General features: G+C 54.0%; 1 protein-coding gene across 1 annotated transcript; it reads right to left on the bottom strand.

The window, feature by feature from the left end:
• Positions 1-3,395: 3,395 nt before the first annotated feature.
• On the bottom strand, positions 3,396-9,980 carry LOC124969977 (interleukin-9 receptor-like; the record flags this gene model as incomplete). Its single annotated transcript, XM_047532967.1, has 9 exons — positions 9,953-9,980; positions 9,244-9,325; positions 6,195-6,247; positions 5,833-5,934; positions 5,382-5,493; positions 5,125-5,303; positions 4,528-4,673; positions 3,922-4,123; positions 3,396-3,501 (listed from the first exon to the last, which is right to left on the bottom strand). Coding segments are annotated over exons 1-9 (1,010 nt in total), but the record flags the coding sequence as incomplete, so codon positions are not given.
• Between the last annotated feature and the right edge of the window lie 5,321 nt (positions 9,981-15,301).

Genomic DNA, 15,301 nt, shown 5'->3' with positions numbered 1-15,301 from the left:
ACACAGACGGGTGTGCCCCACACACTAACACACACACACTGATACAGGAGGACTGGCCCTGCATCCAGATACCACATGACTACACATACACAGACGGGTGTGCCCCACACACTAACACACACACACACTGAGACAGGAGGACTGGCCCTGCATCCAGATACCACATGACTACACATACACAGACGGGTGTGCCCCACACACTAACACACACACACACTGAGACAGGAGGACTGGCCCTGCATCCAGATACCACATGACTACACATACACAGACGGGTGTGCCCCACACACTAACACACACACACACTGAGACAGGAGGACTGGCCCTGCGTCCAGACACCACATGACTACACATACACAGACGGGTGTGCCCCACACACACTAACACACACACACTGAGACAGGAGGACTGGCCCTGCATCCAGATACCACATGACTACACATACACAGACGGGTGTGCCCCACACACTAACACACACACACTGAGACAGGAGGACTGACCCTGCGTCCAGATACCACATGACTACACATACACAGACGGGTGTGCCCCACACACTAACACACACACACTGAGACAGGAGGACTGACCCTGCGTCCAGATACCACATGACTACACATACACAGACGGGTGTGCCCCACACACTAACACACACACACTGAGACAGGAGTACTGGCCCTGCATCCAGATACCACATGACTACACATACACAGACGGGTGTGCCCCACACACTAACACACACACACTGAGACAGGAGGACTGGCCCTGCATCCAGATACCACATGACTACACATACACAGACGGGTGTGCCCCACACACTAACACACACACACTGAGACAGGAGGACTGGCCCTGCATCCAGACACCACATGACTACACATACACAGACGGGTGTGCCCCACACACTAACACACACACACTGAGACAGGAGGACTGGCCCTGCATCCAGATACCACATGACTACACATACACAGACGGGTGTGCCCCACACACTAACACACACACACACTGAGACAGGAGTACTGGCCCTGCATCCAGATACCACATGACTACACATACACAGACGGGTGTGCCCCACACACTAACACACACACACTGAGACAGGAGGACTGACCCTGCATCCAGATACCACATGACTACACATACACAGACGGGTGTGCCCCACACACTAACACACACACACACTGAGACAGGAGGACTGGCCCTGCATCCAGATACCACATGACTACACATACACAGACGGGTGTGCCCCACACACTAACACACACACACTGAGACAGGAGGACTGACCCTGCAGTCCAGATACCACATGACTACACATACACAGACGGGTGTGCCCCACACACTAACACACACACACTGAGACAGGAGGACTGACCCTGCATCCAGATACCACATGACTACACATACACAGACGGGTGTGCCCCACACACTAACACACACACACACTGAGACAGGAGGACTGACCCTGCATCCAGATACCACATGACTACACATACACAGACGGGTGTGCCCCACACACTAACACACACACACTGAGACAGGAGGACTGGCCCTGCATCCAGATACCACATGACTACACATACACAGACGGGTGTGCCCCACACACTAACACACACACACTGAGACAGGAGGACTGGCCCTGCATCCAGATACCACATGACTACACATACACAGACGGGTGTGCCCCACACACTAACACACACACACACTGAGACAGGAGGACTGACCCTGCATCCAGATACCACATGACTACACATACACAGACGGGTGTGCCCCACACACTAACACACACACACACTGAGACAGGAGGACTGGCCCTGCATCCAGATACCACATGACTACACATACACAGACGGGTGTGCCCCACACACTAACACACACACACTGAGACAGGAGGACTGGCCCTGCATCCAGATACCACATGACTACACATACACAGACGGGTGTGCCCCACACACTAACACACACACACTGAGACAGGAGGACTGGCCCTGCATCCAGATACCACATGACTACACATACACAGACGGGTGTGCCCCACACACTAACACACACACACACTGAGACAGGAGGACTGGCCCTGCGTCCAGATACCACATGACTACACATACACAGACGGGTGTGCCCCACACACTAACACACACACACTGAGACAGGAGGACTGGCCCTGCATCCAGATACCACATGACTACACATACACAGACGGGTGTGCCCCACACACTAACACACACACACTGAGACAGGAGGACTGGCCCTGCGTCCAGATACCACATGACTACACATACACAGACGGGTGTGCCCCACACACTAACACACACACACTGAGACAGGAGGACTGACCCTGCATCCAGATACCACATGACTACACATACACAGACGGGTGTGCCCCACACACTAACACACACACACACTGAGACAGGAGGACTGGCCCTGCGTCCAGATACCACATGACTACACATACACAGACGGGTGTGCCCCACACACTAACACACACACACACTGAGACAGGAGGACTGGCCCTGCATCCAGATACCACATGACTACACATACACAGACGGGTGTGCCCCACACACTAACACACACACACTGAGACAGGAGGACTGGCCCTGCATCCAGATACCACATGACTACACATACACAGACGGGTGTGCCCCACACACTAACACACACACACACTGAGACAGGAGGACTGGCCCTGCGTCCAGATACCACATGACTACACATACACAGACGGGTGTGCCCCACACACTAACACACACACACACTGAGACAGGAGGACTGACCCTGCATCCAGATACCACATGACTACACATACACAGACGGGTGTGCCCCACACACTAACACACACACACACTGAGACAGGAGGACTGGCCCTGCATCCAGATACCACATGACTATACATACACAGACGGGTGTGCCCCACACACTAACACACACACACTGAGACAGGAGGACTGGCCCTGCATCCAGATACCACATGACTACACATACACAGACGGGTGTGCCCCACACACTAACACACACACACTGAGACAGGAGGACTGGCCCTGCGTCCAGATACCACATGACTACACATACACAGACGGGTGTGCCCCACACACTAACACACACACACTGAGACAGGAGGACTGGCCCTGCATCCAGATACCACATGACTATACATACACAGACGGGTGTGCCCCACACACTAACACATGCATGCACTGAGACTTTCATGTGTACGCACTCACATGCATGTGCTAAGACTTTGTGTGTGCCTGCGCTGACTGTCACACTCTAAGACATTCACGTGTACACACTCACATGCACGTGCTAAGACTTTGTGTGTGCCTGCACTGACTGTCACACTCTAAGACATTCATGTGTACATACTCATGCACACAGCAGCCACCTACCTGGTTGACAGCTTGAACAGGAGGTAGGTCAGGCCAGTCAAAAGGAGAAGTACAGGCACTGCAATAAACCTGCTGTCCAGCCAGCCCCAGGATGGGACTGGAAGGCCTGTGGGAAAGGAGAGGTTTCCCCCCAAGTCCAGCTGACAAAAGCCTCTGTCAGTTCCCTGAACCAGAAAGGCCTCAGTGGTTAGTGCAGAGCCTACTGAAGCCCTGGGTGAGTCTCATTCTGGGCCCCTCCCTCCATCGCCACACGGCTGGTGGTCAGGTTGGTGAGCCTTCCCAGCACCACTGTGCGTGAGGGCCAGCCTCCCCCTGACTCCGAGACTGAGCCCCAGGCTGGTGTGGAGTTCCAGGTCACACCACTCCCAACGCGGCCACTAGACGCAGGCTCCTAGGAGCCCAGGGTGGGTTTCCCCTTGTACACTTAGTCTTCAGGGGAAGGGGCCTTGGGGTGAAGAGTGGAGGGGTGGGATGGACAGAGGAGTGGAGGCCAAGGCTTGGATGAGCAGTGACCCCGTGGACCCACCTCCTCGCTGGGGCGAGGGGAAGCAAACAGGTCGGCTCCACTCGCTCCACTGGCCCTCGTGACGCTCCTCCTCAGCCACGTCGTCCTCCAGCATGGCCATCTGCACACGCAGCCTGGCCTCATAGGTAGACCCAGGGTCCAACTCGATGGCTTCTAGAATGAGCCAGGTCACCCCGACAATGCGGTCCTTGTGCTGGGCCTGCTGCAGGGTCGGAGGCATTGAGCAGGCACCGGCGTGGGGCTGGGTGCACAAGCAGGCCACACACACATACATGTGCACACTCACACACAGACAAACCCCTGCTCACAAAACGCAGGCACACACACATCTACAGGCACACTCCATACTCTTGCTCAGGCACCCCAGTGTACACTTGCACATGTAGACACAAAGCACAGGCACACTCACGTACACTCACATACAAACACACACACATGCCCACACATCGGCATGCTCACACCCTACTGTGTGCGCACACATACACACCAGCACACTGTGTGCATGGGGATGTTGCGTGTACACACGCACCGGGCTCTGGCCCCCCCACCATTCACTGCAGCAGCCTGGGAGAGAAAGGACCCCAGGGGAACCAGCCAGAGCTTTACCTCCCAGGCCTCTTCCTGCCTCTTGAGAGCCAGTTCATAGCTGAGAAGCATGGTCATCGGCTCCAGGGCAGGACTGATAGTCCAGGTCAGGATACAGGAACCAGAACTGACATTGCTGTGCAGGTCAGAGGGAGGGTCCAGCTTAACTGGAACAGAGTGGATATGTGAGGCCTTCGGCATGCCGAGAACTGGGGCCCTGAGAGTCCCGTGAGGCATGGTGAAGGCCCCCTCAGACCAGGTGAGTCACTGAAAGACAGGGACAGAACAACTATTCCCTAGCCCTGTAGCAAGATGGTGTCCAAACGCTGCTTCCTCTTCCTTCAAACTCTACTGCTGGAGTCCTTCCTGCTCTGCCTGGAGTACCTTTCTAGTGATGTGAACCCAACTCAGCCCCTGCCACAGTTTGCCCTACATCTTCATCCTCTGCCCAAACCCTGGCCCTGCAGTAGCCCATGGCCATCCCCTCCCACGGTCCACCTGCTCCCAGCCCCAGGTCTCCCTTGGCAAGAACTCAAGACCACAGGGGTCACAGGCTGAGGGCCCTTCCCCCAATCACCAAGCAGGGAGGCTGGCCCGGGGGAAGGAACCCCTGCTTACCATGTCTCCGGGGCAGGAACTGTGGGTCCACCAGGTTGACCTGCTCCTTCCCAGAGACACAGTGGTGGAAAGTAATGGTGAAGTTGTCGGAGGGCAAGAGTACCTCCTCAGGGGGCAGCTCCAGGGTGCAGGTGCTGCCCTGGAAGATGCACTTGTGCTTGCTGCCAGGTGCCTGGTTGCTGGAAAGGCCAGGCATCAGCACCAGGGCATGTTGCTTCCAAGGGGGCTCCGCTCCCACCCCGGACCCTCCCCCTGACCTGGTGAAGAGGAGCCAGGGGCCAGAGCCAGGGTCCAGGTCTGGGGAAGACCAGTGGCAATCAATCCTGAGGATGTTGTTGGTCAGGCAGGTGAAGGTTCCAGCCCATGGCCCTGGGGATGGGACCATTGGAGCCTGTACCAGGTGCTTCAGGGCAGAGCTGAGGCAGGGGCAAGGGAGGGCCTGACAGCTGAACCCTATCAAGGCAGTCTCCAGAGAATGACCAAGGAGAATCTCTCAGAAGCAGGTCACGGGGGACCTGGGAGTAATGGGACTGATCCATGCACACAGGGAAGTCAGGACCAAGAAGGGGGCAAAGGACGGCTAGGGTCAGTGTGATCCCAGAGGACAGGTCCTAGCAGTCTAGGCCCACACTTCCCCCGGGGATGCCCCACTTCTACCTCCAGTTCTCCATTCAGCTGCCTCACACAGACACCAATGGCAGTACTTACCTTCTGCCTCCTCAGAGACAGAAACCCCCCAGCAGGCACAAGTACAGAGCAGGAGCCAGGTGCCCAGGTCTCGAATCAGAGGCTCACTCTTCAAGGTCCAACCTGCAAGGGACTAGACTGAGGGTCTGTGCCAGGCACCCGCTCCGGTTGGGAAGTTCCCATGAGATTCTACCTCCCTGCGGCTCTAAATGGGACACCACCTTCACCATCACCATTTCCCATGAAAGAGACCAGGCACCCTGTCCAATCTTCACCCACAAGAAGGGTCACTTGACCCAACCAAGGACTGTAACTTCCATGTGCAGGACGCAGCTTCTGATTCAGCTCTGCTGGGTCCTGGACTCTGGCAGCAAGGCCCTCACTGAGACGGCCATCCTCTGCCTGCCCTTCCCGCTGGGCCAGGGCCAGGCCCACACTGGAGGGAAGTCAGGATGGGGGAAGCAGTCAGATCCACAGAGCTCCTGGGTGTGGCATGCACTTTGACCTTCGTTCTGACAACCACAAGAAAGGCCACCTGGTTCATAAAACGAAAGCAGATGCCAAGGAGGGGAGGGTCTGACCAGGGCAACACACTGGGTCCATGAGTGCACAGTAAGCCCCTCCGCCTCTTGCTGCATTCTGCCCCAGGAACATGGCTGAGGATGGCAGAGATCTCCATGCAACAGTGTCTCTCTTCTCTGTTTCCAGGTGTCCTGCACCGCAAGAAGGACAAGCTCCTTTGCCTGGGATGCCTGGGAGAGCCACAGGTTGGCTGCAGACTTGAGGTATCAGGAAGTGCCTGGCTGTGGGGAAGCTGCCGACACCCTGTCACCCCATTTAATCAGCCACAGATGTCTCCCTGATAGCCCCTGAGCAGGAAGAGGGCCAGCCTGGTTACACAAGCCCGATTGGTGATAAGGAAGAGAAAAGGAAGAGACATGCACACGGACAGAGCATGCTCACCCTCCAGGGGCCCTCATACCCTCAGGAGGCACAGCTGCAACCCCACCCATTCTTAGCACCCCCAGGCAGACGTGATAAGACCCACCCTCCCCTGAAAGGAGCATGCCGCCCAGCATCACCAGCAGCAGCAGAAAGACCAGTCCTCCAAGGCGGCCTGGGGACCGGGGTGGAGCTCAGGGCAGCGTACTTGCCTGGCAAGTGCATGGCAGTGTCTGTCCCCTCCTGCTGACTGGCGCTGTCAGCCCACTCTCAGGGAAGGCACCAGGCCCGGGAAAAGCTCATCACAGCAGCCACTTCCTGCTGAGAGCTGCCCAGGCCCCGGGGAGACCCTACTCCAGTTGGAGAGGCACCCACCCCGCCAGCCACAGGTTGACCCAAGAGCAGGTGACTGGAGAGCCGGCCGTCAGGTAGCTCCTAGCTCCACAGGCCCCCTCTCTATACCAGGTGGGGAGGATGGTAGACAGGATGCACCCAAGAGGAGTGACAGAGAGTTGGGTGCCACCAGCAGCAACCTGGGGAGACTGAGGCCCAGAGAGACCAGTGACTTGCCCACAAGCGGCACGTGGCAGCTGTTCTTAGCAGGTGTCCCCAGCTCCCACACAGCTGGAGCTGCCTGAGGGCAACGTTTGAGTCCGTGAGAGCCACCCTCTGAGAACACACCAGAGGGGCGACCCCAGGCAGACCCAGGTCGTCACAGACCTCCCCTGAGGCACTGCAGGCCTGCTCTGGGACGTTACAGAGGCAGCAAACCCTGTGCCCGGCAGTCACAGCTGGAGCAGCCAGCACAGCTGCGTACCCCTCAGTCCTCAAAGAGGTGCCAGGGTGAGGCCGGGAGCCCTCCAGCAGCAAGTCGCACGGTGGCATCTGTCTCATCAGACAGAGGTGTTTCCTGACACCTGGCCGACACCAGCGACCAGCATGGCCTTTGCTGCTAGGTCTGCAAACATAGCGCTCAACACACTGCGGCCTCCACAGCCCGGGTCCACATCTGGCCCAGATGGCCTACCTGCCCTGGATTTCTGGGACGCATGATTTGTGGGATGCCCTGTGGCTGGACCCCTGCCTTTGCCCATGGGATCTGGCAGCTGCAGGGGAGAATATCCATACAGCCACGGCCCTACACTCTCCTTGGCCCTCAAGCCCCAGTAATCTCCTCAGGCCAGAGCAGGCCACCACCATGGGGTGTCCAGAAGGCTCTGGACTCCTTAGTGCCTTGCAGGACATGCTCCAAATAGAATCCACTTGGATTCACTGTATCCACTTACTGTCACAGAAAACCTATTATATATATTTGTGTGTGTCTGTCTGTGTGTGTGTGTGTGCGCGCGCGCACGCGACTCTGGGAATGAACCCAGGGCCTTACAGTGCCAGGAGAGTGCTCAACACTGAGCAACACCCCAGCCCTGCTTTTTATTCTAATGGGGGAAGACATGAGATCCCTGTTCTTCTCTTGTCCACCCATCAAGCTGGAGGATGTGGAGGCAGATTGATGAGGTTGCTATTTAAATAAACCTTTGTTCTCCCTCCTGGAGGTGAAGAAAGAAATGCAGATTCTGGCTGCCAAAAGCACCCTGGGGCACATGGAAGCTCTGTCAGGAAATAGGACTGGGGGCAGAAGCCAAGTCCCTCTTTGGGTCACAGAGTATGGAACTCCCCAAGCGGTTGGGCACAGGGCATATGAGGACACTGTGCTTCCTTGGTGATCCTGATGGGTCTGAGCAGAAGGGACAGTGTGGGGAGGCCAGCTGCTTGAGGACAGAGAATACAGACAGAGGGACCAGACACAGGGGCACACACTTATAATCCCAGTGATTCAAGGCTTACGCGGGAGGATTGTGAGTTTGAGGCCAGCTTCAGCAACTTAAAAAGACCTGTCTCCAAGTAATAAATTGAAAAGGCTGGGGATGCAGCTCAGTGGTAAAACACCCCTGGTTCAATCCCCGTACAGAGATACACCGGGAGGTGCAGAGGCCAGGAACTGGGAGGAACTCCCATGAGCACCTTGCCACACACTTTCTGGCAGGGAAGGTACATGGGGGATCCAGGCGTCTGGGGGCACACAAGCAGAAGCTCAGGAGAGAAGAGGCGCTGGGTGGACAAGGGCAAGACCCATGACAGAGGGGAGAGGGGAAGGACAGTGCCCAAGGAGCACAGAGAGCAGGGGCGCAGGCCGAGCACAAGCCACCTTCAGCCTCCTTCCCCCATCACAGTGCTGTCCACAGCTCGCCTCCAGCCCCCGTCTGCCTCCTCAGGCAGACAAGATCAAGGGGGCGTGGCTGTGCACGCAGCCACAGCGCAGGACGCCCAGGACCCCCGCTGCCTGGGTGGGCCACCCTCTGCCCAGCACTTCCCCTCACCCGTCCAGGAGTGCCCCTGCAGGCGAAGCCCACTAACAGGCAGAGTCCCAGAAGGGACCAGCTCCGAGAGCGGCCTGCAGACCCTGCGGCCCCCTCACCAGTGCTCACCCACCTTGCTATAGAGGCGCCCTTGTCATCCAGGAAGGGGACCGTGGAACTGAACTTGAGGTCACACCAGGAGGGTTCCCACTGATCTCACAAGGCAGAGGGGAACCCAGAACAGCAGGCTCATAACCTCAAACCCCTCATGAGAACAGCTAGCCCAGAGCCCCAGGGCATGCAGAGGGCATTGCTTCCCGGGAAGACCCTCTCTTCCCTTCCGCCTGCTTGGCTGAGCTGACCTCCTATATTCCCACCTGCACCTGCTACCTCCCAGCTCCTCTTCTGCCCTAGAGCCCCCAGAGACTCAGGAACTTGGAGGAGCTTTAGCAGCCCCAGGGCCTCGGTTCTACCTCACAGCATGACAATGCCTTTGCTCTCATTCCCAGAGTTCAACTCAGTCAAGTCACAGAGGACGAAGTTTCTTCCATAATTAGAAGAACACTTCCCCTCTGTCCAGCTGCAGCAGGGCCACACAGACCACAGTGGTACCCATGACCCCTGAAGGCCTGGAAATTGCAGTGCATGATTCTATGGTCAGTACTACAAATTCTGCCATCTCTTAGAGATGCCGAGGCCAGAGCACCAGAGGAGGAAAAATTGGAAAGGGACTCCCAAATGCCATGGTGGTTCCCTGGGCCCAGGGACAGAAGACCACTTGTCTCTGTTTCCTGAAGTTCATGCTAATGTCAGAGGTTGGGGAGCCCAGAATACAGACTCACCTTCCCAGATGCATCTGCCCAGCGCCATTGAGTCTTGGGCAGCCCCAGCCCAGAGGTGACCTGCTGTGACAGTCCTTGATGTGCAGCAAAGCCCCTCACCTGATCCAGGAGATAACCACAGCGGCAGTGACGTGGCCTCATGGCAGGCTGACACAGGCCACCCACATCTAAAACCACCACCATGCAAAGCAGAGCTGAGAGGCGCCTGTCACCACTCACCACGGGTCAGGGAATTGGGAGGTGGGTGAACTTCACTCCCTGTGACACTGAGCTGCCACTCCTGGGTGTTAGTGATCTGTCTCCCGACTGGCAGATGGGAGTCCACCGTGCTCCTCCTAAGAACCACCACCAAGATGCACTCATCTAGCCCAGGAAGCAAGGACCCTGACAGCAGAGTTGTGGCCTCACCCCACCCAGGTCTTTCCAGAACCAGAGGTGCAGTTCTTCCACCAGCAAGGCCATCTGTGAGCAGCAGGGGCAGGATGGTAAACAAAAGGTAAAGGAAACTCAGTTAAGGAAACAAACAACCCCGAAGGGGATTTCTGAAATGGGAGATTTTCACTTAGCCCACCCCAGATGTAACCCTTGTCAGCAATGTAGCCCAAATCCTTCCAGGCAACTTTTAAACTCATTCAAACAAGTGCATATTCTTAACAGATCATACTGTGCTGTTGGCTTGGCGTCTTCCTTGTACTTCTGGCTATTTGCAGTATCTGTCTAGGTTGCCACAGACAAGTCTTCCTCATGCACTGAATGGCAGTATATGTCACGGTTTAATAGTTCCTGCAAGCACCATTGCATACAGTATTTTACATGAAGGTGATGCACAATTCTAGGCAGGACCTTTAATGAACAGAAGGAGTACTTCTATAAAAAAAAGATTGCTAGCAGTGGAATCAGGGAGCCTCCAAGTTGACATTTGAAAACATAGACACCCAAGTGGCCCTACAAGAACAGGGCACCAACTTCCACTCCCACCAACACTGTGAGAACACCCATAACCCTTGCTTGCAGCAAATATTATCAGTCTTTTTAATCTGTGCTGGTCTGATAAGCAAAGATATTTCAGTGTTTTTTAAGTTTTGTACTTCCTTGATGATTAGTTAAGAGAAGCATCTGTTCATATACGTATTGATGGTATGTTCTTTGGAGTGCCACATAAGATCCTATTTCAGTGTGTGAGTGTGTGTGAGTGCGCATGCACAAATGTGTGCTGTGTGTGTACTGTGCATTACAAGATCACGAATAAGATTTGGATACCCATGGATGCAGCTTTCTCAAGTCTGAGAGTGCCAAAATTCATGAGGAGATGGAACCAAGGGCTCAAGCCATAAAGCAGCATCTTTATCCTGCTAATGCCTTGCTTATGTGATACAAATACATAGTAGATTCGCAAAAATACATTTTTTTAAAAAGAGACTTTGTTCAAGACTATTGCAATAGGAGACAGGCCCAAAACTCAGTCTAATAAGCTCAACTCCACAAAAACAAAGTGCTGGAGAGTTTTTGAGAACTAAGAGGGAGGAGGTTGGGGCCACCAGGTTTTCTAATTGGCCTCACCAAAGGAAAGTATGTTCTCCCATCTTTACATCAGGAGGTGGCTCTCCCACCTGGAGCACAGCACTTCTGAAGTCAGGCTCCACAGAGACCGTCGGCACACAGTCAGTACTCACACAGAGACCGTCGGCACACACAGTCAGTACTCACACAGAGACCGTCGGCACACACACAGTCAGTACTCACACAGAGACCGTCGGCACGCACAGTCAGTACTCACACAGAGACCGTCGGCACACAGTCAGTACTCACACAGAGACCGTCAGCACACACAGTCAGTACTCACACAGAGACCGTCGGCACACACACAGTCAGTACTCACACAGAGACCGTCGGCACACACACAGTCAGTACTCACACAGAGACCGTCGGCACACACAGTCAGTACTCGCACAGAGACCGTCGGCACACACAGTCAGTACTCACACAGAGACCGTCGGCACACACAGTCAGTACTCGCACAGAGACCGTCGGCACACACACAGTCAGTACTCACACAGAGACCATCGGCACATGCACAGTCAGTACTCACACAGAGACCGTCGGCACACACAGTCAGTATTCACACAGAGACTGGGGGTGGGGTATTGTCTTCCTTGACAATTGCACCTGCACAATGGCTCCCAGACCCTTGAGAAAGACAATCCTGGATCATAAAACTGTCAAAAAGTTTTTAGAGAGTTTTACTTCTGAAAGGGTTCGGGAATTTACAATTAGAATTTTTCTAAACGTTCTAAGGAAAGAGGTCAGGAGCCAAGATTCAGGAAGAAGCCTGTTTCAAAGTCGGCTGATCCGAAGTTGGTTGATGAGTATAAGTGATCATGGTCACTTACATAACCCTATAATATAAGGAATGTGTCGTTCTCCAGCGGTCAAGCCTCTCTGCTTGTCCAGCTGCAAGGTGTAAGTTACCGTGCACAGCGAAGTGAGAATGGGGAGCAGGGACTCAGACAAGAGGACACAGTACTTTCCAGGAGGCAGACTCTGGCCTTGGAGGTGTCCACAGGTTCCACAGGGATTCCAACGCCGACACCCTTCCTCCTCTGGTGACGCTGCTGCAGAGCTTACATATGCTTCCACAATTAACAGCTGCCATTTTCTCCCGGGTTTCTCTTTTTTTCCCTTTATGTATGGACTCTCTTGATTTCAGAGGTTCAGTTCACAACAGGTCAGCCAAGGCCACAGCTCTGGATCTGAGGCGGGGCAGCACATCATGGTGGAAGGGTGTGGCAGTAGCTCGGGCAGCAGCCACAGGAGCACACCTTCCCCCAGGGAAGGTCACTCCAGGCTCTCCCCTCCCGACTCCAGAGGCCATCTTCAACTATGCTTTCCATACTTAAGCTTCCTGTCCGGCCCTTTGATCCCTCTTCTTCCACTTATCTTCCCACTCACAATGTTCCTTCATGTAGACATGAATAATTTATCAAAGATTTCAGAGGCCTCAGTCCAAAAATGGCAAACACCATGGTTCCGGGCCCAAAGTGAGGCCGCACATCATGGCGAAAGGGCATGGCAGAGGAGAGCAGCTCAGGCAGTGGCCACCAGGAAGCTGAGCACTGCCATATTTATTTCTCGTATTAAAACTTTAGAGGCACAGGCCTGCGATACCAGCGCCTCAGGAGGCCAAGACAGGGGATTGCCAGTTTAAAGCCAGTCGCAGCAAAAGCGAGGCGCTAAGCAACTCAGCGAGACCCTGTCTCTAAATAAAACACAAAACAGGGCTGGGGATGTGGCTCAGGGGTCGAGTGCCCTGAGTTCATCCCTGGTGAAAAAAAACAAAAAACAAAAACTTCATCCAACTTGGCCCCATCTTATCGACTACAGGCAAACATGAAGACACTCCTTCTCCAGTCTTCTTACCAAGAAAGCCTCATTCTTTCTGCCAGGGTTCCTTCCACCTTATTGAAACCAGAATTTACTGACTTAAACTCAGCAGACCACACCACCCTACCATGACTCCAGAAGTGGAGACCCAAGGGCTGCATAGGAAACAAGGAAACCTTGGGAAGGAAAAAGCCAGAGAAGACAGACCCAAATTCTGCATCTAAACTCAAAAACAAAAAGTAAAAACAACCCGTTAGTGGCAAAGCATCCTGGTTTCAATCTCCAGCACCACACACACACTCACACACACTCACACACACACACACTCACACACAGTCACACACACTCACACATACTCACACACACACATACACACACACTCACACACACTCACACACTCACACTCACACACTCACACACACACTCTCACACACTCACACATACACACTCACACACACACTCTCACACACACAAACTCACACACACTCACACATACACACACACACTCACACATAAACACACTCACACATACACACACTCACACACACTCACACACACACACTCACACATACACACACTCACACTCACACACACTCACACATACTCATACACACACACTCACACACACTCACTCACACACACACACACTCACACACACTCACACACACTCACACACACTCACACATAAACACACTCACACACACACTCACTCTCACACACACAATCACACACACACTCACACACACTTGCACACTCACATCACAACACTCACACACACTCACACACTCACACACAGTCACACACACACACATACTCACACACACTCACACACTCACACACACACACTCACACATACTCACACACACACTCACACATAAACACTCACACATACTCACACACACACTCAGTAACACATACACACACACTCTCACACACACTCACACACTCACACACTCACACACAGACTCACACATACACACACACACTCACACACACTCGCACACTCACATCACACACACTCATACACACTCACACACACTCACACAGTCACACACACTCACACACACTCACACACACTCACACACACATACTCATACACTCACACACACTCACACACACACAAGGAACACACACACTCACTCACACACTCACTCACACACACACACACACACACTCACACACACACTCACACACACACATACTCACACACACACACACATACTCACACACACACTCACACATACACACACACATACACACACACACTCACACATACACACACACACACTCACACACACTCACACATGCTCACACACACAGTCACACAGTCACACAACTCACACATACACGCACACTCACACACACACACACACTCACACACACACACACTCACACACACACACATACACACACATACACACACACACTCACAAACACACACATACTCACACACACACACACACGTTCACTCACACACACGCTCACACATGCTCACACACACTCACACTCACACACTCTCACGCACACTCACTCTAACTCACACAAACACACTCACGCACACACACTCACTCACACATAACACTCACACACACTCACACACACACTCACACACACACTCACGCAACACTCTCACACACTCACACACACTCACACACACACACACTCACACACACTCACGCCTACACATACACTCACGCACATACTCTCACACACACTCACACTCACACACTCACACACACTCACACATACACACACCTCACAAACACACACATACTCACACACTCACACACACTCACACACACGCTCACTCACACACACGCTCACACATGCTCACACACACTCATACTCACACACTCACGCACACTCACTCTAACTCACACAAACACTCACACACACACTCACACACTCACACACACACTCACGCACACACACTCACTCACACATAACACACACACACTCACACACACT

The sequence above is a fragment of the Sciurus carolinensis genome, chromosome 18, assembly GCF_902686445.1.
Source record: "Sciurus carolinensis chromosome 18, mSciCar1.2, whole genome shotgun sequence".
Classification (NCBI taxonomy): Eukaryota; Metazoa; Chordata; class Mammalia; order Rodentia; family Sciuridae; genus Sciurus; species Sciurus carolinensis.
The sequence above is the reverse complement of the archived record's forward strand: the minus strand, read 5'-3'. Positions and strand labels throughout refer to the sequence as shown.